The 25968-nt window shown below is 46.9% G+C and overlaps 1 protein-coding gene across 2 annotated transcripts in view; it reads right to left on the bottom strand.

The window, feature by feature from the left end:
- Nucleotides 1–25968, bottom strand: part of HCN4 (hyperpolarization activated cyclic nucleotide gated potassium channel 4) — a 123082-nt gene that overhangs the window by 36496 nt on the left and 60618 nt on the right. For both annotated transcript variants that reach the window (XM_081838748.1, XM_081838747.1), the window contains exon 3: nucleotides 7031–7192. In XM_081838748.1, coding sequence (XP_081694874.1) covers nucleotides 7031–7192 — 162 coding nt within the window. The remainder of the gene's footprint in view (nucleotides 1–7030; nucleotides 7193–25968) is intronic.

Here is a 25968-nt window from a genome sequence, read left to right on the forward strand (position 1 = left end):
AGCTAACTCAGTGCTGTCTGGTTGACAGAAGCTATGCTGGGTTTCTGACAGCGAATCTTTCCCAACCCTACTTGGAGGTGCTGGTGATCAAAGCTGGGACCTCCTGAATGCAAAGCACTGAATTACAGGATGTCCCGCCTCCCTGGCTGCTCTTTGCAGGAAGTCAATATCATGGCACTCCCTGGAGAATCTGCTTCAAAAGCTGGTGTTTTCTCAAACAGCCCTTGTCCCTGCAGAGATCTCCATCCCATCCCCCTAGAGCCAGGAGTTAATCTGTAAAAATATTAAAATAATCAACACCCTCAAAAATTAGGATCCATAGGGGCCTGACAGGACTGGTCAGGGCTTGCTTGTGAGCACAAGAAAACTGAGAGCCTGGGGAATCTGAGGACCAGAATGAAACTCCTTGCCGTGCAACCCCTTTTATCAGGTTGAGCCAGGCAAGTATTTGCTTGCATTCAAGAATTCTCCGTGCTCAATGTGCATTTATTGTCCTTTGGCCCTAAGAGCATCAGTTGCTTCAAATCTCCACTCTCTCGTTTCTACTGTGCCACGTAAAGCACACTGTAAGCACATTGGAATGAAAAGAGGGAGACTTCAACATCTGTCTGCACATAGAGCTGGGGTAATCCATGTGACCCTTTCCAGATGTTCTGGACTACAACTCCCATCATCCCCAGGCAACATGGCCAATGGAGAGGGATGGTGCCATGCAAGAATTCCTCCACAGTCCCATCAGTGACCCACAGCATCAGGGCAAGGACCTCAAGGTCAAAGTGGATGTGGATGTGTGGCATGACCTATGTTTCCCGGTTTGCGGCCTCTTCAGGTATGTACACCCTGGCTTAGTAACTGGACTGCTGAAAGGGTCCCCAGAAATTATCACCCCATCTGTACTTTACAGTTAAAGCACTATTATAACACTTTACAATGGTGGCTCTTAAATTTTTGTTGTCACAGATCTCTTTTATGAAAGCTACACCAGGAAAATTCACACAAACATGTACAAAATTTTGCACATAGCTTATCTTACTGTACAGTATTGGGAAAGTTGCTTTCTTGTGCTCAGTTCGCAGACTCCACAAGAGTTCATGGACCACAGTTAAGAACCCCTGCATTAAACAGTGGTGGCTTCCCCCAAAGAATCCTTGGAAATGTAAAGGTACTGAGAGTTGTTAGGGGACCCCATTTCCTCCCAGAGCTGCAATTTTCATAGTTCTGTAATAACCAATCCTTCTTCCCAGGAACCTATGGGAATTGTAGTTCTGTGAGGGTTCTCCGAGGATGTGGACAGGCTGCTTGGACGAGTGAAGCCAACCACCTGTCTCCTGGATCCTTGCCCACCCTGGCTTATAAAAGCTAGCCGGGAAGGACTGGGCGATGGGCTTCGTGGGGTGGTGAATGCTTCCCTCCGTGAGGGAGCCTTCCCAGACCCGCTGAAAGAGGCGGTTATTAAACCGCTTCTTAAAAAACCATCTTTAGATGCGGCCACGATGGCCAATTATCGCCCAGTCTCAAACCTCCCATTCTTGGGCAAGGTGATTGAGCGAGTGGTTGCTGAACAACTCCAGGCACGCCTGGAAGAAGCGGACCATTTGGATCCCTTCCAGTCGGGATTCAGGCCTCATCATGGGACTGAAACTGCCTTGGTCGCACTGGTTGATGATCTCCGGCGGGCTAGGGACAAAGGTGAGAGCTGTTTCCTAGTTCTGCTGGATCTCTCAGCGGCGTTTGATACCATCGACCATGACATCCTTCTGGACCGTCTTGAGGGGCTGGGAGCTGGGGGCACTGTCATACAGTGGTTCCGCTCCTTCCTCCTGGGCCGTGTTCAGAAAGTGGTGGTGGGGGATGAGTGTTCAGACCCCTGGCCGCTCACTTGTGGGGTGCCTCAGGGTTCTGTCCTCTCCCCCATGCTTTTCAACATCTACATGCAGCCGCTGGGAGCGATCATCAGGAGGTTTGGGCTGGGTGTTCATCAGTATGCAGATGATACCCAGCTCTACCTCTCTTTTAAATCAGAACCAGTGAAGGCAGTAAAGGTCCTGTGTGAGTGTCTGGAGGCGGTTGGAGGATGGATGGCGGCTAACAGATTGAGGTTGAATCCTGACAAGACAGAAGTACTGTTTTTGGGGGACAGGAGGCGGGCAGGTGTGGAGGATTCCCTGGTCCTGAATGCGGTAACTGTGCCCCTGAAGGACCAGGTGCGCAGCCTGGGAGTCATTTTGGACTCACAGCTGTCCATGGAGGCACAGGTCAAATCTGTATCCAGGGCAGCTGTTTACCAGCTCCATCTGGTACGTAGGCTGAGACCCTATCTGCCTGCGGACTGTCTCGCCAGAGTGGTACATGCTCTGGTTATCTCCCGCTTGGACTACTGCAATGCGCTCTACGTGGGGCTACCTTTGAAGGTGACCCGGAAACTACAACTAATACAGAATGCGGCAGCTAGACTGGTGACTGGGAGCGGCCGCCGAGACCATATAACACCGGTCTTGAAAGACCTACATTGGCTCCCAGTACGTTTCCGAGCACAATTCAAAGTGTTGGTGCTGACCTTTAAAGCCCTAAATGGCCTCGGTCCAGTATATCTGAAGGAGCGTCTCCTCCCCCATCGTTCTGCCCGGACACTGAGGTCCAGCTCCGAGGGCCTTCTGGCGGTTCCCTCACTGCGAGAGGCCAAGTTGCAGGGAACCAGGCAGAGGGCCTTCTCGGTGGTGGCGCCCGCCCTGTGGAATGCCCTCCCATCGGATGTCAAGGCGATGGACAACTACCTGACATTCAGAAGACATCTGAAGGCAGCCCTGTTCAGGGAAGTTTTTAATATGTGACATTTTAGTGTATTTTTTATCTCTGTTGGAAGCCGCCCAGAGTGGCTGGGGAAACCCAGCCAGATGGGCGGGGTACAAATAATAAATTATTATTATTATTATTATTATAACAACTCCCAGCATCCTTAGCAAGAAACTACAGTTCCCATAATTTTTTTGAGCAGGGGGAATAAGCCATTACTGTTTAAAGTGGTATGATACTGCTGTAAGTGGGGCCTCAAGGAGCGTGAAGGGTCTGTGGATGCCGTTCTGAATTGCCAGTTCAGATCACTTCTTATTTGGCAAATTCACAGCTATAGTTCAAGAGCAAAACTCTACCTGCACAGAGCAAAAAGCGTGCAAGTAACAAAAGATCACTCCCACCTGCAGCATCTTGTAGCGTTTCCCCAAAATAACACTTGCATATCTAATATATTTCCCTCTAATATACCTGAATCTGGAAGAACATGAGCAAAGCAACATGTCTCTACCTGGCACAAAATCCCACCATGAATGACTAGAGGCCAGAAGTGGCTTGCTGGAAGGAGTGGAGCAGCCAGGCTAGCCTTTTGGCTTATCAAGAGTGGGGGAAGGTGGAGGGGGGAGCCCAGGTTGGCACAGTGCCAGCACAGGAGCAGAGCCAATGCAGTGCTGTTGTGTTTGCACCGCGCTGATCTCCCCACTGCCTCTCCTTCCTGTTGAGCAACACTGACCCATCTGCCAGGCAGATAGCGTCATGGCTCTGCCCCATCCAGTGAGCCCTTCTGCGACATGCCCTATAGATTTTAAGTTGGGATGAGCAAACTGGGCTGATATTAGCTTAACGCAGCAGAAAACCTTCAGCCAAAAGGCATATATGCATCAGGGTAAACCCATAACACATTTGACGCTAGCTAACCCTCTTCAGGCATTCATTATCTGTGAAGAACAGGAATTGGGGGGGGGGCAGTCCTCCATCCCACTGCATTAATTACCAATGGGTAATAAACACAGGAGATAGGGCTAAAGTCTCTCCGTATTACCGACACCGTCAATAATGCCTTGCCCACAGTCCCACATTTGGCTATGCAAAGGAGCATCAAACAGGCCCTATAATCAACCTCTCTCTAAACTGCTTGCCTTACAAACGTTTCTTAATATCCTTTAGAGGCTGGTCTCACTGTTTCGGGAGTATGAGAAGAGACACATCATTCCAAATCCTCTAATCGTGTCTGGAGGGTGGCGGCAGCAGCAGCAGCAGCGACTGAGCCTCCATTGCTCCGCAAAAGAGCTTTAGAGTAATCAACGGTGTCTCTTCTTGGCATGAACACAGGGAAGGTATTTGCAGATGCTTGGGAATAAATATGTTGCCAACAGCACTGGCTCGAGAAGGAAAACTCCCACAAAATTTCTGCAGAAATGCAGGTTCCAGATGCTTGGACTAATTCGCAAAGCCCAAAACGACTTGAGCCTTAAGGGGTGGCTGATTCCTTATGCTCCACCTGGATTGCCGAGATCCTCTGATAAGGCACTTTTGGTGGTTCCCCACAGCCAGGAAGTTCAATTTTGGCCTTTACTAGGGACGGAGACTTTCATGTGGCGGGTCCTGACCTGTGGAAATCCCTAACCAGGACAGGAATAATCTACTTGTTCCTCAGCTATCTTCCAAATGTCTTCTGAAAACTCCATTGCTTAGACAGGCCTTTGCAACAGAGGTCCCATCTTGGGCCAAATATATTTTTTAGGGGTGGTGGGTCGCACGTGTGACGTTGCGCGCATGACATGCATCATGTACCTGTGATGTCACACACGTGTTGCACGTGTGTCACCAAGAGGAGGCCTTGTCCAGTGCCATGTAGCTTCAATGGCTGTGACTCCTCCTCTCTCATGCTCAGGAGAGCCTCCCTTTGATGCTGTGCTGTGCTCAGCTTGGTGATTCAGCCGCCTATGCCCCATCAATATTTTTTTTTGGGGGGGGGCTGAGCCCCCTGCTAAGGAATATTGAGGGGGCTGATGACACCTCCACCCCCTAGAGTTGGCATGCCTGCTTTGCAATGTTATTTTTCTTTTCTTTTGAACCAACCACTGTTTACTGGTGTTTTCGTTTATGCTTTTGTCGATTTTATTATAATCTCAGCCCACTGAGAGTCTCAACGGCCAGAGAGAGAGACCTGAGGGGCCACATTTGACCCTCAGGCCTGTTCCCACTCCTGGCCAGAGGACCAGCAAGATGTTTCTGCATCGTCAGTTCTCTTAGTATTGAATCAGCTGCGGAAAGGAGGAAGGGAATATGTGCATTTCCCCCCTTAGAGATTTCTGGCTGCTATTGTGACAAAAACTAAAGCCAAAATACAGCCCTAAAGCACCCCTCTTTTCCCATGTTCATGTTCTGCATGTGTAGGCTCTGTTTGCGGGTTCTGGTGGAAATTTGGAGGCTGGGAGTTGAGTCAGTGGGCACTGTCTTCTTCTCCTTGTCACCCCACCCCACCCCGGTCCACAGTCCTTTTTCAATTTAGCTATGTCTGCTTCCTGATTTCAGAAGGTCTCCTTTCCCTGGGCAATGCCCACCCTGCCAGCCCTGACATGCAGGGGGGAAAGACAGAGCCCAGGATTGTGTCTTTGGAACGTTTCTGCTTCTAACCCTTCTCTCTCACTCTCAAAACCACGGCTCTTGCCATTTACAGCAGCTCCAAATAGCCTCTTTCCTCCAATAAGCTAACATGGAGGTATTTTTAGGCTGTGATCATGCCCTGATCTAGCCCATTCTTTTTTTAGATTACAAATTTAGATTCAACCTCTTTGTGTGTGTGTGTGTGTGTGTGTGTGTGTGTGTGCGTGCGTGTCTGTGTGTATCCAATGCTCTGATCACTTGGACACTTATCACCCTTCTTTGTTAGTTTTTGCCCTAGTTATTCTTATTTTACCTCCCTTATGCTCCAGAACAGGGAGGGAGCACCTCTGGCTCTCCCAGTGCAATTAGACTCCAACTCCTGTCAGCCCCAGCCCCAGTAAGGCCAATGGTCAGGGATGATGGGAGTTGTAGTCCCACAACATCTGAAGGGCCACAGGCTCCTCATCCCTGCTCTAAAGTTAGGGTTCTCCATGTGTGTGTAAGGTAGAGGTCCTTATGGGACCATGAGCAATTGCAAGAGGAGGGGAGGTCTTGACCTCAGCCTCTGCATGCCAACAACTCAACCCATATTTTGATTGGGTTTTGACACAGAGTGAGGTTGGGCTTCTATGTACAATGCATAAATGGGTTCCCCTTTACTGCAAGAATTTAGGAGAGTCTAAACGTGGGGGGAGGGCACCCCAGTTTCTGCCACCAACCAGAGGAACAAGAACCACGGGGCGGGGGAACTCCTTTCATCCAAGGAAGGAGGCAAAGGAAAAGGGGAAACCAGTTTGGCCCAGCCTACTAAGGCATAGAAGACACAGCTGCTAGAAAGAACTCTGCTTCTGTTGCCAGGTGACCTGAGGATGGAGGGCCAACTCTCAGCCCAGTTTACCTGAAGGAGCATCTCCACTCCCATCGTTCAGCACCAAGGGCCTTCTGGTGGTTCCCACACTGCAAGATGTAAAGCTACAGGGAACCAGGCAGAGGGCCTTCTCAGTAGTGGCACCCACCTTGTGGAATGCCCTCCCATCAGATGTCAAGGAGATGAGTAATTATATATCTTTTAGGGGAGATTTGAAGGCAGCCCTGTATAGGGAAGCTTTTTAAGGTTTAATGTTTTAGTATGTTTTTATATATGCTGGACATTGCCCAGAGTGGCTGGGGCAACCTAGCCAGATGGGCAGGCTACAATTGTTGTTGTTGTTGTTTCCATTTTGCACAGAGTGTCCAAGAAGATGAGATGCAGCCTGAGAGAATTCTCAAGTGTGCATGGCTGACTTCTTCAAACTGGGGGGGGGGGGCTTGCTGAGAGTGCCATTGTCTGATGGGCTTCCAAATCCTGGATATAGACTTCCTGGGATTTCAGAAGCAAGAGGAAGGAGGGCACTTAGCATCAGGGATACAAGGACCACTGGGCGGTTGTTAGTGCTTTTGTTTTTGTATCGCTGCAACCCATTGTAAGCTGCCTTGGGAACCATGTTATTGAAAGGTAGAGTCCAAGACTTGAAAACAAGTTGAGCTGAGATCAAGGCATGCAACAGCCCAAGAGAAGGAGCTACATTGCCGGTCAAAAGTGTGCTTCCCAGGCAGCCCAGAGGAACCCAGGCAAGCACGGACAACTTACCACCATGCGATTCAGTGAAACCCAACAGTCGTCAGGGAAGTCCTGGAGCATTGGCACCAGAAACTGGAGGCAGCCGTCCCAGTGACACAGCAGCAGCATCATGCCGATCAAGTTCACGATCCGCACCACGGCGCTTGCCAGGTCATAGGTCATGTGGAAGATCTAGGAGAGGCCAATGGGGAGGGAGGGGGAGAGGGTTACCAAAGAAGTACCAAGAGACGCAAAATGCATGCGCAGGAGATGGAAGCAACACATGAGGCCATGAAACCCAAGATGGAGTCACCCTCTTTGCTTTCATCACATGGACGTTTAATGCCCTTTTTTAGCTCATAGCTGCCCTGCTTATTCTTACCTTACATCCCCTACGTTCTCCAAGTGTTGTTGGTTTTCAGCCCCAGTATAGCCAATGGCCAGGGGGTAGTCCAACAACATCTTAAAGGCAATAGGTTCCCCACTCTTGCTTGAGAATGCAGAAGTTTTTGGACTGCAATTCCCAGAAGCCCCAGTTCCAGAATGGCTAAGGGCTACCTCAGAAGATGGTGGATGTTTTTAAACAGAGTTTGAATGGCTACCTGCCAGAGATTTTTTAGCTGTGAATCTTGCAGTGCAGGGCTTGGCCTCTATGAACCTTGGGATCCCTTCCAACTCGGGAATTCTGTGATTCTAACAATAATAATATAGCGACAATAATATATAGCCATATTTCCCAGTGCATGTGACCTCCCATAGTCGTGGTTCCAATTGCAGCTGAAGCAAAAGGGGAAGCTACGAATAGCTAACGAAGCGGACAACGAACGGAATCTGATGTTTCGCAATGTGATGCCTCTCTCCATTCATATTCCACCCACCTCCCCTGCCAAGCACACCCCCCCCCCATATGGGGGATTCATCTTCAATTCTCATGTGCAGCCTGGGTGTGTTTCACAGATCATCTCCCAACCTGTTAACACATTCCGGCTTTACTGCCTCCTGTGAGAGAATGAAGTGTTCATGAACAAGCAGAAATTCAAGAGGGGATGACAATGACTTCAAGATGAGTCAGGCAAAACGCAGGGATTCTAGACAAAACACTCTCCTGGAATTCCTAGGAGCTAGTGTGCATGCATTCAAATATGCACAGCTGTCCAAAATCTGTCCAGTCGTCTGATTCAGGGGGGCGGTGGGGGTGCCTAGTGGGTACTCACCTATTTATTGTATTCAGTTTTATTTATTAATGCATTTCTATCTCATCTTTCCCCTAAGGAGCTCAAGGTGGGGTGAATGGTCCCCTCCCCCTTCTCCATTTTGCCCCCACAATAACCCTGAGAGGTAGGTTAGACCATGGGTAGGCAAACTAAGGCCCGGGGGCCAGATCCGGCCCAATCGCCTTCTAAATCCGGCCCGCAGACGGTCCAGGAATCAGCGTGTTTTTACATGAGTAGAATGTGTCATTTTATTTAAAATGCATCTCTGGGTTATTTGTGGGGCATCAGAATTTGTTCATTCCCCCCCCACAAAAAAATATAGTCTGGCCCCCCACAAGGTCTGAGGGACAGTGGAGTGCCCCCTGCTGAAAAAGTTTGCTGACCCCTGGGTTAGACTGAGAGATGGTGACCAGCCAAAGGTCACCAAGTGAGCATCATGAGGATTTGAACTCTGGTCTCCAAGGTCCTAGTCCAACACTCTAACCACTATGCCATGCTGCTGCTGATCTTGGGGGTTTCTATAACTTGTTTTACTTGTTTTATGCCCTCCATAGGTAACCATTCATATTTTATCTGGTTAAAGGAAAATAATATAAATATTTAGAACCTGTTTGGCTTATTTTTTTAATTTTAAAATGGCAGGATATACACAAGCACACATCATTTAAATAGATTATATCGGGCTCCAGAACACTTTGGATTTTTGATGTGTTTGTCTCTATTGCCTCTTGGCATTTGTGCTTAAGGCTCATGAGGAGCCACAATCTAAGGCTGCATAGATACTGTACACTGAAGGCACAATTAAAGCACATGGCTTCTTCCAAAGAATGCTGGAAGCCATTGTCCCTCACAAAGCCCTCCCAGGAAGAGAGTCATTGGTAAATGTCAGGGACAACAGGATCACTGTGTGTGCTCCTGTGGAACACCAGTTTTGTAGAGTACAATTTTTCTTCTGTGGTGGACATTATTCTCTTTCCAGTCTAGCCTTAAACTGTTAAATTAGGCTAGCTTAGTTGCATTAATATCATAAGAATGTAAGAAGAGCCCTGGCCAATGACCTATGTAGTTGCCAGGATACTACCAGTGGCTCCCAGCTGGTTTCCCAGTAAAATATAAAGACAAGGAAAAGTTTCTTACTGTCTTTTTTATTTCAATATTACAGAGAGAGGCTATAGAATTCAGCCTCTTGGATAGTGGCATTGACGAGTGAATCTCCACCTCCCCCCGTCTCTCCCACTTCCTCATTCGTCATTCTCATTCATCACTTCTACAGGTGCTGCTCCATGCCCTCTGCCTTTGAGCTCTTTGCTCTCCTACTTTTATGGCTCGCCAGGTTCTGGGAGATGGAGGTTCTGGGGTGCTTTCTAAAGACACCGTGTCAGTCAGCTGCCGTTCCAGTCCTGCCTCCTCCTCTCCCATTATTTCCCAGCTTTCCCCCTCATCTGCCTCTGAGCTGTGTCCTTCCTCAAACCCCTGTTGTAAATCTACACTGTCTTCCTCTTCCTCCTCCCTGGAGGGGTCAGGATGGGGAGTTGGTCTCCACCATTCCTCCTCTGCCCAGTCCCTGACAGTAGTCCAGCATCTTCTGCCCCACCAACCTCAGTCTTTCTCCAGCCAGGACCTACCTGCCTGCCTTCTTACAATCATTTTATCGGGTTGCCCTGCCTGTCACCTTCCTCCCCCTTAGTCCTAAATGTTGCTTATTGAAGAACTCAGTAGCAGGGACAGGATGGAGGCAAGAGTAGAATCATAGAGTTGGAAGGGGAGCATAAGTAGAATGAATTGGATCTGCCTGTCATAGACACCTTCTTCTTCTTCTTCTTCTTCTTCTTCTTCTTCTTCTTCTTCTTCTTTAGTCATTTAGTCGTGTCCAACTCTTCGTGACCCCCTGGACCAGAGCACGTCAGGCACTCCTGTCTTCCACTGCCTCCCGCAGTTTGGTCAAACTCATGCTGGTAGCTTTGAGAACATTGTCCAACCATCTCATCCTCTGTCGTCCCCTTCTCCTTGTGCCCTCCATCTTTCCCAACATCAGGGTCTTTTCCAGGGAATCTTCTCTTCTCACGAGGTGGCCAAAGTATTGGAGCCTCAGCTTCAGGGTCTGTCCTTCCAGTGAGCACTCAGGGCTGATTTCCTTCAGAATGGAGAGGTTTGATCTTCTTGCAGTCCATGGGACTCTCAAGAGTCTCCTCCAGCACCAGAATTCAAAAGCATCAATTCTTTGGCGATCAGCCTTCTTTATGGTCCAGCTCTCACTTCCATGCATCACTACTGGGAAAACCATAGCTTTAACTATACAGACCTTTGTTGGCAAGGTGATGTCTCTGCTTTTTAAGATGCTGCCTAGGTTTGTCATTGCTTTTCTCCCAAGAAGCAGGAATCTTTTAATTTCGTGACTGCTGTCATGGAGCCTGGTGCTACCTACTGTTGGCCTCTCTGCCTTCTGCCCTACCAGTCCCAACAGCCACTGGCACCGTTGCCTAGTTCACCTGTGACAACCTTCCTTAGCAAATAAGGCCCTGGTGCACAGTAGAGGCATTCATTCCTCTGCGACCCTTTCAAATATAAATGAAATGGACTCCTCCCACAATGCTTTTCCCTGTCTAGCCGAGGGAGAGCAAAGGGAGGCAGTGGAGGGGATTCCCAGGGTGTGACCCCGTTGCATCCTCTTGAGACAAGGGCATCCTGACTCGACAGCTGTGTTTCCCTGCCGTAAGCGAAGAGGGATGGCAGGAACCTCCTAGGCAGGCTGGATGACTAGCGGGGAAGAGACTCAAGCTGCCGAGCGTGTGGATGTATTGGGGAAACGTTGTTGATTTATTTACACAGACAACCCAGCTGGTCTCAAGCAGTTGCCAGGCAATCTCTTTGCTCAAGTGATTGGAATCCACAAGGCAAAAAGAGAGAAGCTCCTCCAGTTCACCTCTAATGACAGAGCAAGGCCACAGGGACTGGAGGCGGGAGAGAAATCCAGCCTAGTTGTGCTATAGTTTGACAAATCCCATGATCTAGAGTTAGGAGTGAGCAGTGAGGTGGCCAAGTTTGCTGATGATACTATATTGTTCCACCCAAGGGTTGTTAAAACAAAAAGGGCTTGCAAAGACCCTCTGGAAGGACCTCTCCAAATTGAGGGAATGTAAATTGAGGGAATGTAAATTGACCTCTCCAAATTGAGGGAAGTAAAATAGAGAATACAATTGCATGTAAAGTGATATATGCTGGGGAGGGGGATCTTAATTTCAACTACCGTATTTTTTGCCCTATAGGACGCACTTTTCCCCCTCCAGAAATGAAGGGGAAATGTGTGTGTGTCCTATGGGGCGAATGCAGGCCTTCACTGAAGCCTGGAGAGTGAGAAGCATTGGTGCGCACGGACCCCTCTCGGTCTCCACGCTTCAGGAAGCTGTCTGCAAGCCTTGCACGCCCGGCGGGAGCTCGCCCCGTGCTTCGGGCAGATTTCCGCAAGCCTTGCACACCCAGCGGGCGTTCCCGCCGGCTCGCAAGGCTTGCGGATAGCAGCCTGTTCTGGGGGCTGGGGTCGGGGGAAGCTCAGGCTTCCCCCGCCCCAGCCCCATGGCTGGAGGGGAAAAATAATTTATTTATTTATTTATTCCCCCCCCCCAAAAAAATGAGGTGCGCCCTATGGGCCACTGCGCCCTATAGGGCAAAAAATACAGTATATGCTTATGGAGTCTGAACTGTCAGCGACAGACCAGGAACAAGATTTTAGGTTCGCAGTATGTAGCTTGAGGAAGATACGCACCCAGTGTGCACCAGCTGTGAAAAGGGCAAATTCCATGCTAGGGATTGTAAGGAAAATAAACCTGCCATAATGTCATTACACAAATATATGGTGCAACTGCATACGGTGTACTCGGTATACTGAATTCGGCAGTTCTGGCTGGCTGATGTCACAAAAGATGTTGTAGAGTTGACAACAGTTCAGCAATCAAAATGATCAAGGGGATAGAGCAAATCACCTATCAATTATAGAATAATAAAGTAGGAAGGGACCATCTGGTTCAGGGGTCAGCAACCTTTTTCAGCCAGGGGCCGGTCCACCATCCCTCAGACCTTGTGGGGGGCCGGACTATATTTTGAAGGGGAAAAAATATGAACAAATTCCTATGCCCCACAAATAACCCAGAGATGCATTTTAAATAAAAGGACACATTCTACTCATGTAAAAACACGCTGATTCCTGGACCGTCCGCGGGCCGAATTGAGAAGGCAATTGGGCCACATCTGGCACCCGGGCCTTAGGTTGCCTACCCCTGATCTAGTTCAACCCACTGCAAGCAGGAATCTTTCACTCCATGTGAGGCTCAAACCCAGGGCCCTCACATTCAGAGTCTCATGCCCCTACCAGCTGATCTATCCCTCAGGCTCTATGAGGAAAGGTTGCAAAATTTGGGGCTTTTAAGTTTAGAGATAAGCCGAGTAAGAGGTGATATGAGAAATGTATATATTGACTTTTCAGTTTGTTCCTGCAGAAGAGGAAAATGCTTTTATTAACCATAAAAATCATAGGGCTATAAGAAAATTGCAGCTGGAGTGTGTAAGGCTATAGGAATATTGCAGTCAAGGGTGTGAGAGGCTGCTGCTAGCATATTTCATACTAGCTGTGGTCAAATGTTCTATAGGATGTTGTTTCTTTAGAAATCATGAAGGTGGGGACTTTTTGAGAAAGATGTTGCAAATTTCTGGAGAAATAGAGTGTATCTTTAGCAACCGTGGCCAGCGGCTTTTTGCAAAACAGGTAGCTGAAACAGGTGTTACACACTTCGGTGAAATAAAGGAACCTAGCCTTATTGCTAAAACACTATGTAAGGGGACAGGTAAAAAGGTAAAGGTAAAGGACCCCTGACAGTTAAGTCCAGTCGCAAACAACTCTGGGGTTGCGGCGCTCATCTGGCTTTACTGGCCAAGGGAGCTGGCGTTTGTCCGCTCCGCAGACAGTTTTTCCAGGTCATGTGGCCAGCATGACTAAGCCGCTTCTGGGGAAACCAGAGCAGTGCATGGAAATGTCATTTACCTTCCCACCAGAGTGGTACCTATTTATCTACTTGCACTTTGCCGTGCTTTCGAATTGCTAGGTGGGCAGGAGCTGGGACCGAGCAATGGGCGCTCACCCCATCGTAGGGATTCAAACCGCCAACCTTCCAATTGGCAAGCCCTAAGGGACATTGGGGAACAGGAAAAGTAAGTGGCTTTGGGGGATGAAAGAGGGAGTGGGGGTTGGATTTTACATTGCTATAATAGGCGGATGCAATAGGTGTGAACTTTGAACGCCCCTTCCTAGTGGGCGGCAAAGGAGGGACTTGTGCTCAGGAAAAGAGTTTATATATTCATGCTTTGGTTAAGAAAGTGTTTGCCTGCCTTTTCAGGCCACCCACTTGCAAGTGTTTATTTTCAATAAAATATTGCTGCTTCATCAACTTTGCCCAGACTTTATTATTTCAAAGGAGTCCAGGAACTAAGTCCTGTATATCTCACAGGTGACATGACAGAAGTATTTAAAATTATGCAAGGTGTAGAGATGGCGGACGGAGAAATATTTTCCTTCATCTGGCATAACACTAGATCTCATTGGGCATCCAGTGCAGCTGAATGTTGGAAGATTCAGATCACCTGGAGGAACCCGGGATTTCAGAGAGAGGAAGGCTACAGGGGTCTGTTTCCCAAACATGTTCCCTGTGTTGGCCCAGGTAAGGGGCAATCATTGGTCACTGAAGGCCAGGGGGCGGGGCTCTTCACAGCCATCCCATTAGCATCCAGGTATGTGTGTGTGTGTGTGTGTGTGTGTGTGTGTGTGTGTGTGTGTAAAGGAGTGGGTTTTGTTTCATTTGGTGCACGGAAAGCTGACAAAACTATTTTACAAAATTCTTTGCTTGCACAAAATAAAGGACTAGGTAAATGTTTCTGGCACATCCTTCTTCCAGTTCCTTTCGTTATGACAAATGGGAACTTAACCGCCCAACAAAATAGGCTGATTTAACCCACTTGCTAAATAGCTCGAGAGTTTTCACACTTGTTTATCTTTTTAAAAAAAAAAATTGAAAGAAAGTAAAAGAAACCAGAAAGGAATGTTCATGTGAAGTGACAAAAATGCTGTCAAATCCATTTTCTATTGTGTAGAAGAATCTTACATAAATCATAGTATGCAGATCTAAGGCAGTCTGCATGCAGTTTAGAGTGTAATCTGTTGCCAGGGCCGGATTGAACTCTGATGGAGTTTTCCCCCCTTTCTTTAATGGGAGGGAGCATCAAGGCAGCTGCTCAAAAGCCTTCCACAACGAATGCAGATGAGCTTCGGGAGACAGCAGTCGGAATAATCTGCCATTTCCAAGCTTCCGGATTGGCGGGTGTGTATGTTTTAATAGCTCTCATATATATATATATATATATATATATATATATATATATATATATGTATGTATATATATATATACATACATACATACATACATATATATAGGCCAGGAGGAAACTTGTTTTCATACACATTTGTTATAGGCTGAGAATTCCACACCCCCCCCCCAAGATGTGGGGGGTGGGAGAGACGATTTGATAATACAAGAGCATAATCTCTGCTGATTATCTACTCTGTTTTTTTTATTATTTTAAAAAATGCTGGCAGCAGAAGCCCTTAAAGAGAAGACAACTGCTGCTGATCTTTTTGAGCTGTTTTAAATAATGAAAATATGGACAGGCAGACAGAATAGATAGCTGGGATACCTGCATTGCAGGGGGTTTGACTAGATGACCCCCAGGGTCCCTTCCAGTTCTACAATTCTATGATTCTATGAAATAGAAACGATATATATATATATACACACACAGTCAGAACATGGGGTCGCTAACCTGTGGGACCCTCCAGATGCTGTCAGATTCCAGCCCCCACCAGTCTCAGCCAAGCCAGTCAATTGTCAGAGTTGGTGGAAGCTGAAGCCCAGCAGCTTAAATTTAACATTTATAGACCAGACTGAAATATCACAAGGTGGTACGAAATGTGCCAAGCTTCTCCTGCCCCTGCTTTAAAAGCAGTAACTGAAAGTAGAAGGGGAAGTTCCTGGGTCCTTCATTCAAACAAAACAGGGCAGCAATAGGATCCCCAGAGATCATCATTTTGATTTTAACTATAACAGGAAGCACCTCCTATGATTAGGGAAAACCTCAGAAATAACCCAAGCAGGCCATGGTCAAGGTACCAGGGACAGCAGGATTGCTGTGAGATTTTCGTCTGCTTAAGATGAAGAAGCTATACTGCCGTACGGAGGGTCAGGGGCTCCGTAAAACTGCTTGGCTGAGACAAGGGCAGCGGCATGCTTCTCAGCTGAGCAGTTTAAAGAAATAGAGGGAGGGCCAAGCAGAGTGGGATGGCGGTTTCACTCAGCGGTGTGTCACTAGTGAAACTGCCACGGGTCCTGAGTCCCTCTGCCTCCAGCGGCCAGTTGCAGCTTTTTTCTCCCTCGCTCACTGGACGCTGGTGATAATAACTATATGCAGGGATCAGTAAATGTGTCTGAACTTGGCTGCCAAAAATTATTTCTGCTAGTTACTAGGCCTGGGCGATAGATCAATACCTCGCCCAGGACCCCTATGAGGAGTAGACCGCGATATCGGCTTCACTCAGTGATATATTGCTGCTGAAACTGCCACCACTCCTAAGTCCCTCTGCTAGCGACTTCCTCCAGGGAGCATTGCTAGTGGAGGGACTGCCACTGTGGTCTGCCCCTCATACTGGTCCTGGGCGATGTATCGATACATTGCCCAGGCCTAAACGTGTGTGTGTGTGTGTGTGTGTGTGTGTGTGATATTCATTGTTATGCTGGACAAGTACCTGAACATTACGTACCCTTTCATTGTTCTGTTTGTTGCTACTGCGGTTTTTCTTGTTATTTAATGCAGTGTTTCCCAACCTTGGGCCTCCAGCTGTTTTTGGACTACAACTCCCATCATCCCTAGCTAGCAAGACCAGTGGTCAGGGATGATGGGAATTGTAGTTCAAAAACAGCTGGAGGCCCAAGGTTGGGAAACACTGATTTAATGCATTTATTTGATGCTTTCAACGAAGAAAACGCCTCGAAGCCACTTACAAATCCATACAATACAAACAGCATGAAAAAATCAGTTAAAAGCAAGATCCAAATAAGAGGAATATTAAAAGTGCTCATCCGGTAATACTATATATAAAAAAGGAAATCCCCCAACCCAAACTAGTTCGTTAAGAAAATCCCCAAACTCGGTTCCATGGGTGACTCTGGGTCATCTCTCTGTGGTAGCTTGTCTTAAAGTATTAAGTGTCTATATGCTTATCGCATTTATAAATTTTAGATTTATTGTTGTACATTGTTTTAAATGTTTGCTTTCCTTCTGGGATTGTACCCCCAGGTGTGTTTTATAAGCTGGTCTCAGACTGTAATAAATTATCTATCTATATCTAACTATCCATCTATCTGTCTATGTATCTATCTATCGGATAAAGGTAAAGGGACCTCTGACCATTAGGTCCAGTCATGACCGACTCTAGTGTTGCGGCGCTCATCTCCCTTTAGTGGCCAGCATGACTAAGCCGCTTCTGGCGAACCAGAGCAGCGCACGGAAACGCCATTTACCTTCCTGCCGGAGCGGTACCTATTTATCTACTTGCACTTTGACGTGCTTTCGAACTGCTAGGTTGGCAGGAGCAGGGACCAAGCAATGGGAGCTCACCCTGTAGCGGGGATTTGAACCTCCAACCTTCTGATCGGCAAGTCCTAGGCTCTGTGGTTTAACCTACAGCGCCACCCACGTCCCTTATCTAAAGGATAATCTATCTATAAAAAGGGAAATCATTTTCAGACTCTTTTGTAAAAAAAGAAAAAGAAAGAAAGAAAGAAAGAAAGAAAGAAAGAAAGAAAGAAAGAAAGAAAGAAAGAAAGAAAGAGCAATGAATAAATTTGAGGAGGATGAGCCACTGACCAGGCATAATGGAAGGGCATGAGATCCTTGGCACGACACCCTGCCTTGTTTTTATTTGTGAAGATGTGGCAGGTCCACACCCAAACGCTCCCCACAGTAGTCTCCTGGAGTGTCACATTTTTAGAGTTTTGGCAAAGAGTAATACAGCCACCCACATCCCAAGCTGCTTCCTAGTATTGCTCTGCCTGGCTTGTTTTTCTCTCTGCCCCCCCCCCCGGCAATACTGCTGCCCCCAACAGTCCCAGCTGGCACAGCTGGCTCCCTTCTAACCACTGCTGTCCCTTGCCATGCCCTGTGCCAATTGTCAATTAACCAGGGCGGATGGGTTCAACCTCCCTCCCCTCTCCCCCTGCGTGTCTCTCTCTCTCTCTCTCTCTCTCTCTCTCTCTCTCTCTCTCTCTCTCTTTGCCAAAAGAAGAGCCCCTGAACACAGCAGGCCTGCCAACTGGCATAAGTAAGGAAGAGGAGCTATTGATAGATAGAAAAGTAGAAATAGTAGAAAAGCTACAGTCAAATAATAATAAGAGAAACTCGGGGTGATGGTAATAGTGTGCTCCAGGTATGGTCTTCACACCTACCCAGTTCATATGGAAGGAAAATAAAAAGAACAGATGTCTACTTGGGGATAGGAATGGGGAAGAAACCTGATGGACTTTCTGAGACAGCAGGTGAACCAAAACACAGTCATCCTTCAAAATTTGCCTTTCTCTTAATTTTGAGATGCAGCTCTCCAGCCAAGACACATGTGCAAAGATGCATATTTTAGGAAGCATGCATGCATTAATTTCAGGGGGACGCGGGTGGTGATGTGGGTTAAACCACAGAGCCTAGGACTTGCCGATCAGAAGGTTGGCGGTTCGAATCCCCGTGAGCTCCCGTTGCTCGGTCCCTGCTCCTGCCAACCTAGCAGTTTGAAAGCACGTCAAAGTGCAAGTAGATAAATAGGTACCACTCTGGTGGGAAGGTAAACGCCGTTTCCGTGCAGTGCTCTGGTTCGCCAGAAGCGGCTTAGTCATGCTGGCCACATGACCCGGAAGCTGTACGCCGGCTCCCTCGGCCAATAAAGCGAGATGAGCGTCGCAACCCCAGAGTCGGCCATGACTGGACCTAATGGTCAAGGGTCCCTTTACCTTTTATGCATTAATATCAGGCAGCACTGCTCTGCAAAAATGCGTACAGTCAAACCTCGGCTCTCGAACACCTTCTTTTGGAACATTTCGGCTCCCAAACGCTGGAAACCGGTAAGTAAATGCTCTGGTTTTTCGAACGTTTTTCGGAAGCCGAACATCCAACGTGTTTTCTGCTTGAGTGCAGGAGGCCAATTGGAAGCTGTGCATCAGTTGTTGAGCATTTTGGAAGTCGAACGGGCTTCTGGAATGGGTTATGTTCAACATCAGAGGTTTGACTGTATTTTTGGCAAAATTGCACACAACCATGTATCTATAGGAAGAAATTCCCACTGACATGCTGATGAATAGTCATGAGGATTAAAAAGGAAAATCACAAACTGACATGAAAATGCGGGGAAGTGAACTCAAGACTGGGAAAATGAGAAATGGAGAGAAACCGAAATTGGCAGATTCGCCCATCCCTACATGGGATCATCACCCAAAGGCCTGATGATTCTGGTGGCCATTTCTCTCTGATTCCTTTCTTTCCTCTTCATCTATTAAAGGGAGTTTTCTTCCTCCACAGCTGGGGTAGCCCATGTAGTGCCCTCCATTTAACATTGGACTCCAGCTCCCATCAGCCTCAGCCAGCATGGCCAACAGCCAGGGATGAGGGGAGTTGTAGTGCAACAACATCTGGAGGACATCATGTTCACATTATGTAGACAATGCTCACCTAGCAATAAGACTTGATACATAAAGCAAGTCCCCATGTTGACTGATAATGATGAGTCAAAAAAGACAAACGCTGACAGCCCAGACTGGTCCTGTCTAGTGACACGTACATGCCTGGAGACTAAAGATAAGAGAAAAGCACTTTGCGATAAGGTTGCTTTTAGAGCACTCCATCTCCTCTGAGACCCTGAGGTCCTTCCACACAGAGTAGTACAGAATACCAAGGGTCAAAGGAGAATGTGCTCCTGCATTTGCATTCCTGACACTTCAGAGGGCAAGTTCAAGAAGTTCGTGCCACGTTATGTGGATACTGGCCTTATAGGAGAGATCACACGTGGCAGAATTGAGTCTGGGAGTAGTGCAGTGGAAAGGAAGAGGGGTGGCAATGAAGTTTATTCAATTGCACAGGTGGGGTGTTTAGAAAGTAGCTTCTTTTCTTCTTTTTAAATGTCTTTGGGAAAGTTCCTTCTTCAGAGCTTAGACGGCCCAAGCTGGGCTCTAGCTAGGGCTGACAGCTTGTATTTGGGTGTCACCAATCAAGACATGGTCTTCATACCCCACCAACAGAGGTGGACAAATCAAACTATCAGATCACCCAGACTATATTACACACATGTCAGACCCTCCAAATGTCCATATTTTCCAGGGACATCCCTGGTTTAGAGAAGCCATCCCAGTTTCTGATTTCATCCCGGAATGTCCTGCTTTTCCTTAGGATGTCCCTGTTTTCATTGGAGAAATGTTGGAGGGTATGGAGTTATCCGATCCCTGAGCCGTCTGTAGGCAATCCTGTATAGGGATGCTTTTTTAAATGTTTAATGTTTTATTATGTTTTTATATATGTTGGAAGTTGCCCAGAGTGCAGCTTCCAACCCAATAAGATATGTGGGGTATAAATAGTAAAATTATCATTATGGAATGGGATGTCCCTGTTTTCATCGGAGAAACGTTGAAGGGTATGACATGTCCCCACCTTGGGGAGGTGCATTATAGAAAATGTACATTCTAGTTACAGAAATCCTGCACTCAGTTACCTGGGAGTAAACCCAAATAAACTCAGAGGTACTTACTTCTGAGTAGACATCTGACAAGTTTGCACTTTAACTAAGGAGAAACGGCACACGGACATTGATGTCTCTTCCTATAAGCAGCTGCTTAGAGGAGGGTGGCCTACTGAACTTAAGGGCTCTGAGAACAAATGACCTTGTCTAGTCCTGCCTGGTCACTTCAATCCTCAGGTGAGACATTCTTAGCATGCTTCTGATATCTCTCTAATGTCTGCTAAAATAAGGGCTTTTAGTGTGGTGGCACTTGCCCTTTGGAATCTTAATGAACACCAGGAGCTGGAAATTAGGCACCTACTTGAAATTCCTCTGTTCACCCAGGCTTCCCTTGACTGGTAATCTAGCTACGTTGATGTATTAAACTGATCCTCTGATTACCGGTGCATTTTGTACTTGTTTTGGGAATGTAATTTTAGTATCGATTGATACTGTTCGCTGCCATTATCTATTTCTTTCCTCGATGCCGGCAGTATAGATCTTTTGCAAACAAACAAATAACATTTGAAAAGAGATGATCAGAAAAGTCCTAAAGCTGGATAATATTTGAGATACTGGCAAAACTCCGGAAGATGGTTATAATCTTAAGAGACTATTCCAGAGATTGCCATCCTGCAGCCATATATATGTCTGTTGGTGCCTTTTATGATACCCACTGTAAATTGTATAAATGTGCTTAATTTCTCTCTCTCTCTTTCTCAATAGTGTACAGTAGATGGATCAATTAATTCCTAGTGCCAGTGGCTTTCTGGAACAGCTGTTTACTAGCCACAACTAGGTGCCTTAATTGTCCAGTCGGTTGAATTCTTACTTCTCATCTTGCTGGTTATTGAAAACAATAGTTAGAGAAGATTAGATTTGCATCCCACCCATTCTCTAAGGTGCTCACGGCGGTCCATAGACCCCCTCATTCCATCATCACAACAGCTCGTTGAGGTTCCTGAGGCTGAGAGCTGGGGACTGGCCTGAGGTCCACTCCCTAAGCATCCTGCAAATCTGAACCCAGGAGGTTTCGCTAGTCTAACATTTAACCATTATACCACGTTGGTTATAGTACATGGGGATCGCTTTTTATTCTCCAGTGTGAAATTTATGGGTTATATGTGATTATACAAAGCAATGATTGGTGGCGTCAAGAATCCAAGACTTTTAAAGTTCACATTCCAAAACTATGAATGACATTCATTTGCTTGTTTGCTTGCATTTGAGGCCTGCAAAAAATGTGAGAAGTAATAGTTTGCATTTCAAATTGATTTCGGTTCCCAGCAGGAGAAAAAAACCATGGTTGGATGGAGAAAACTGACTAATTGTGTCTTGGTTTTCCTTACTCTAAGCTCCAGAGCTGAGGTGCATTGAACTTGTGATACTTGGATTTGTTTGGGATGGGGGAAGTGTTTTAGTACTGATCCAGATCCAATTTCAGGCAAGGGTGAGATCTGAATATTCATGATCTCATGCAACTGCTGTTGGTCCTCACAACTACCCTATGACTACAGATGCTGGAAAATTCCTATGAGAAAGAAAAATTGCTGCAGTTCACATGCTCATCTGTGGTCAGGAACAGAAATTAGCTGAGCAAATACGATCAGCATTATTTATGTAATTCATGAAGGGCTTTCTTTCTTACATTGTTTTTTTTACATTTTCTTTACAGTGAAATGAATGTAAGCAACGTAAATAGCTACATAACTTGCATTAATCAGAGAACAAGGAGATGAGTGGCAGAAGCTGAACTGCAGCAGAAGGGAAACAGTGCTGGCTGTGACTAATATAGCTCAGAGTGGAAATGGCTGCCTTCTTACATCCATCAGTGATTCCTCAGTGCACAAAGTCCTGAATGCTGACCATACAATTGTACAAAGGGCAACAAAGTGCTCTTGTTCAGGGTTCTAGCCAGCCCGCACTGTCTTCTTTCAGGATATTCCTTTCCACACCTGGTTTTCTGTTGCCCTCTCCAAAAGGGATACTCAACATTCTGTGGCTACCTGAGCACGCTCAGCTCCCACTGGACTGTTTACCAGTATCCCCCTTTGGGATTTATTTCCTAAAGATGTTTTATACTACTCCTGCAAACCTTGCGGTCCCCCAGTGCCTACCAATACCTCCCTCTTATGAGTAGACAGTGGCATTTTGGCTGCATAAGGATCGACAAATGAGCTTGCTATAAGTAGCCAGATACAACACAACAACCGCAAAACATTTTGCTAGCATAAAGTGAAATCAGATAGTATTTGGAAATAGCAGCCAAATAAGTGTAATTAACTTCACTGTGGGGGTGGGGAGCAAGGGGAGCGATTCCACACTGACTTGAACTCAGAAACAGCAGATCCTGAAGAATTAAATGCCCTGTAGACTGTAATGGAAACAGGAGATGTGGATAAAGACTAACACATCCTTTGCCAAGACTAGCAGTCCTTGATGCACCATGGACACAAGGGGGCACCATCGCAGGTTTCCTGGCAGCTAGTCACAGATGCGGGGAAGGGCTCTCCATCAAAGGATGCTCTTGCACACTGAGGCTGATTCAGCTCAGCTCAGGCTCTGCCCAGCTGCCAGAGAAGTCACAAAAGACGGAGCAGCTGTTTGCTGCGCTCCTGCAGTGTGGCGGCAAATGCCACTTCCATTGGTGATGGCTCATTTGAGCCAACTGCTCTCATTAAGAGCAGCACATGCCGCGGAAGCCGATGTGTGCAGCTCCTTCCTGGCCTTTTATTGGGCAGCATCCCAGCTTGACCCAACAGTGTAAAGACGAGCTGGAAGAAACCCGGAAGAGGGAAAAGAGGGCAACAGCTCTCCCTCCAGTTGCATAGCTTCAACTTTTCCCTTTCCTTGCGAGGAATCCTATTCGGAATAAGGGAATTTCCCTTTAAAAAAGGGAAACGTTGACAGCTATGTCCAGTTGCCATTCCCAACAACCAGTATCCAAAAGCATACTTTCTCCGACCAAGCTGAACAGGGCAGGGCAGCGCCTCAAGTGATTTCATGGGCAAGCTTTGCATGCACGCACATGCCAGGGCCACATCCAGTTAAGGGCTCAATCCTGGAAACATAGGGGACATACCTCAGTTAAAGAGCATCGCTGATCATGTGCGAAGTGCACCAACTTCATCCCTGAAGAAACAGAGCTAGGCTTGCAAAGGGAGTAACTGAGCTTTCGGGAAAGGAAGCCCTCTGATTCGTGCACATGCACAGAGGTTCTCTGCTACCCCAGTGTGGACGTCTATACACAAATAGCAAACTAGTCCTTAGTTTCAGTTGCCCTTGTGGAGCTGACTAGGGGGGAAGATGAGGACCACATAACTAGGATTACTTGTAGAACTCAGCGGAAAGGAGGAAGGTGCCACAGCCAGAATTAGCTCTGCCTGTTATTGCCACTGGCGCCACCTGCTGTTGATCTCCCTGCCTTTCACCCAGTATAAATCATCTCTCCAGTGGCCTGCATACTGAAGCCTTCCTGGGCATCTGGGCTTCATTCTAATCACAGAAAATTAGGGAGGCATGCTCTTCATTCGGTTCTCTCTAATTTTTTTAAGTGCCTTTTTAAACTTTTAAATAAATCAGTGCAGAACTGGTGTTTTTTTTTTTGTAAAAGGGTAAAAGGAAGAACTTTCCTTAAAAACAACTAGCAAGTGCATCCATCTCAATTTCTGGGTAGCCAGCCTCTCCAGCTTCTCACACTTTAGGTAAAGCCCAGCTGAAGACTTCATGATGTAATTCCTGTTAGCAGAGTAGCCAGAATAAAACAAAAGGAGTCCAGCGAGAAAATAAACTGGTGATACTTTACTGAGCTAAACTGAACAAAAACAGTATATAACTTGAGGAGAACCTTATTTACAGGCCTAGATGAGAGCAGGGAGAAATATGCAACCACACAAACCTCATTCAGAAGCGCTTTTCCTACCAAACCTCATTCAGAAGCGCTTTTCCTACCAACTCCTTCAACTGTCAAACCTCAGCCTTTCTTCCCCACTGACAGCTAACGTCCAACTGAATAGAATCACCAAACAATCCAGACCAATAACAAACATAACCCTTTAAGTTACTAACTGAATGGTCCTGTGCTGTTGTACTTCCAATAATTCCTCCATAGAGAATCAGGAAGTGAGGGAAGCTGTGGAAACTGCGAAGCACTAGAGAAATACTTAATGGAAATAAACATGTACAAACCAACCTCTGCCATCTTCGCAACAGTAAGGTAACTCAACCCCATGCCCACTGAAGTTCCAGAGCAATTCTGAAGTACTGTGAAAACGAGGCAGAAAAAGAAGAGCCTCTTTTACGAGGGAAGAAAATGTTAAAGAAGTTGAATAACTGTTTTGGCACAGTACTAGGGCATCCTCGGCAGACACAGAATGTTTAGTGACTGTTGGGCGCCAGCAGGAAAGGAAGGGGAGTGGAATGGAATATCCTGGAAAAAGGGCATGGTGGCAAATTGTGAGACACTCCAGTCTTTTCTTGCAGGTCCAGTTATTTTCTTCCAGACAAATTGGCTATCTCCAACAGAAGCCAAAAACAGTAAGGACAGATGTCTTCTGGCCAGTTTTCAACAGACTGAGACATTTACTATTCTTTTTTAAAGAAGCTGAACATTTTCAACGCTCTCACCCCAAACGGCATTCCAGATCCTGAGGATTCCAGGGCCCAAACCTGAGACCCCATGCAATTTCACAGGTGATTCTGCCTCTGGGCTCCCTTCCTACCACTCAGCCTAGAGATGGAGTTTAATGGGGAGAGAATTCCTCCCATCCCAACAGTATGCAATAATTTGGACCTGGCTCCTGCCAGGCTGAAGCTTGCAAGCTACTCACATGGTCTTCTTATTTTATTTATTTATTTATTTACAGTGGTGCCCCGCAAGACGAATGCCTCGCAAGATGAAAAACTCGCTAGACGAAAGGGTTTTCCGTTTTTCGGGGTGCTTCGCAAGACGAATTTCCCTATGGGCTTGCTTCGCAAGACGAAAACATCTTGCGAGTCTTGCGAGTTTTTTCCCTTTCCCCCCCTTTTTCTAAGCCTCTAAGCCGCTAATAGCCGCTAAGCTGCTAATAGCGCTAATCCGCTCAGCTACTAATGGCCGTGCTTCGCAAGACGAAAAAATCGCTAGACGAAGAGACTCGCGGAATGAATTATTTTCGTCTTGCGAGGCACCACTGTATTTATTTATTTATTTATTTATTTATTTATTTATTTTTGATGGGCACTCTTGCCCACGTGGAGATTCAAGCCCCACTGCCCGCCATCTGGAGAGGGCAAAGCAAACTGGAGATTCCACGTCAGCCCTGCAGGTCTGGCAACCCTACCTCCGTGACAATGCTAGGGGAGAGCCAGATCTACAATGGCACGTGCAAACAAGTCATGAGCCCCTCCTTCCCTTTTTCGGATCATACGCCATTGCCAAAGGCTTTCCAGCAGGTGGCTGAAGAGATCTCCCTTTTCACCCAGGCCAGCCCAAGTTGTTTATATCATATCATAAAATTGCACTGCAATGATCCATTGCAATGCTGCATGAGAGTCAGGGCTGACCCAGAGCTTGGCTTTGGATTCACAAAATTGAGAAGCACGTTGAAAGGCAGTCTGCCCAGCCCTACTGCCATGTTTGCGAATCCCCTCTGCTCACCCTGCTGTGAGGAACCCTGGACTTCAGGGAAATACAGTCATACCTTGGCTGACGAACGACTTGCGAGTCGAATGTTTTGGCTCTCGAGCGCTGCAAACCCGGAAGTGAGTGTTCCAGTTTGCGAATGTTCATTCAAACCCGAACATCCGGTGTGGCTCCCGCAGCTTCTGATTGGCTGCAGGAGCTTCCTGCAGCCAATTCATAGCTGTCAACTTTTCCCGTTTCTTGCAAGGAATCCTATTCTGAATAAGGGAATTTCCCTTTAAAA

This window comes from Podarcis erhardii (genome assembly GCF_964252035.2).
Source record: "Podarcis erhardii genome assembly, chromosome: 14".
NCBI lineage: Eukaryota > Metazoa > Chordata > Lepidosauria > Squamata > Lacertidae > Podarcis > Podarcis erhardii.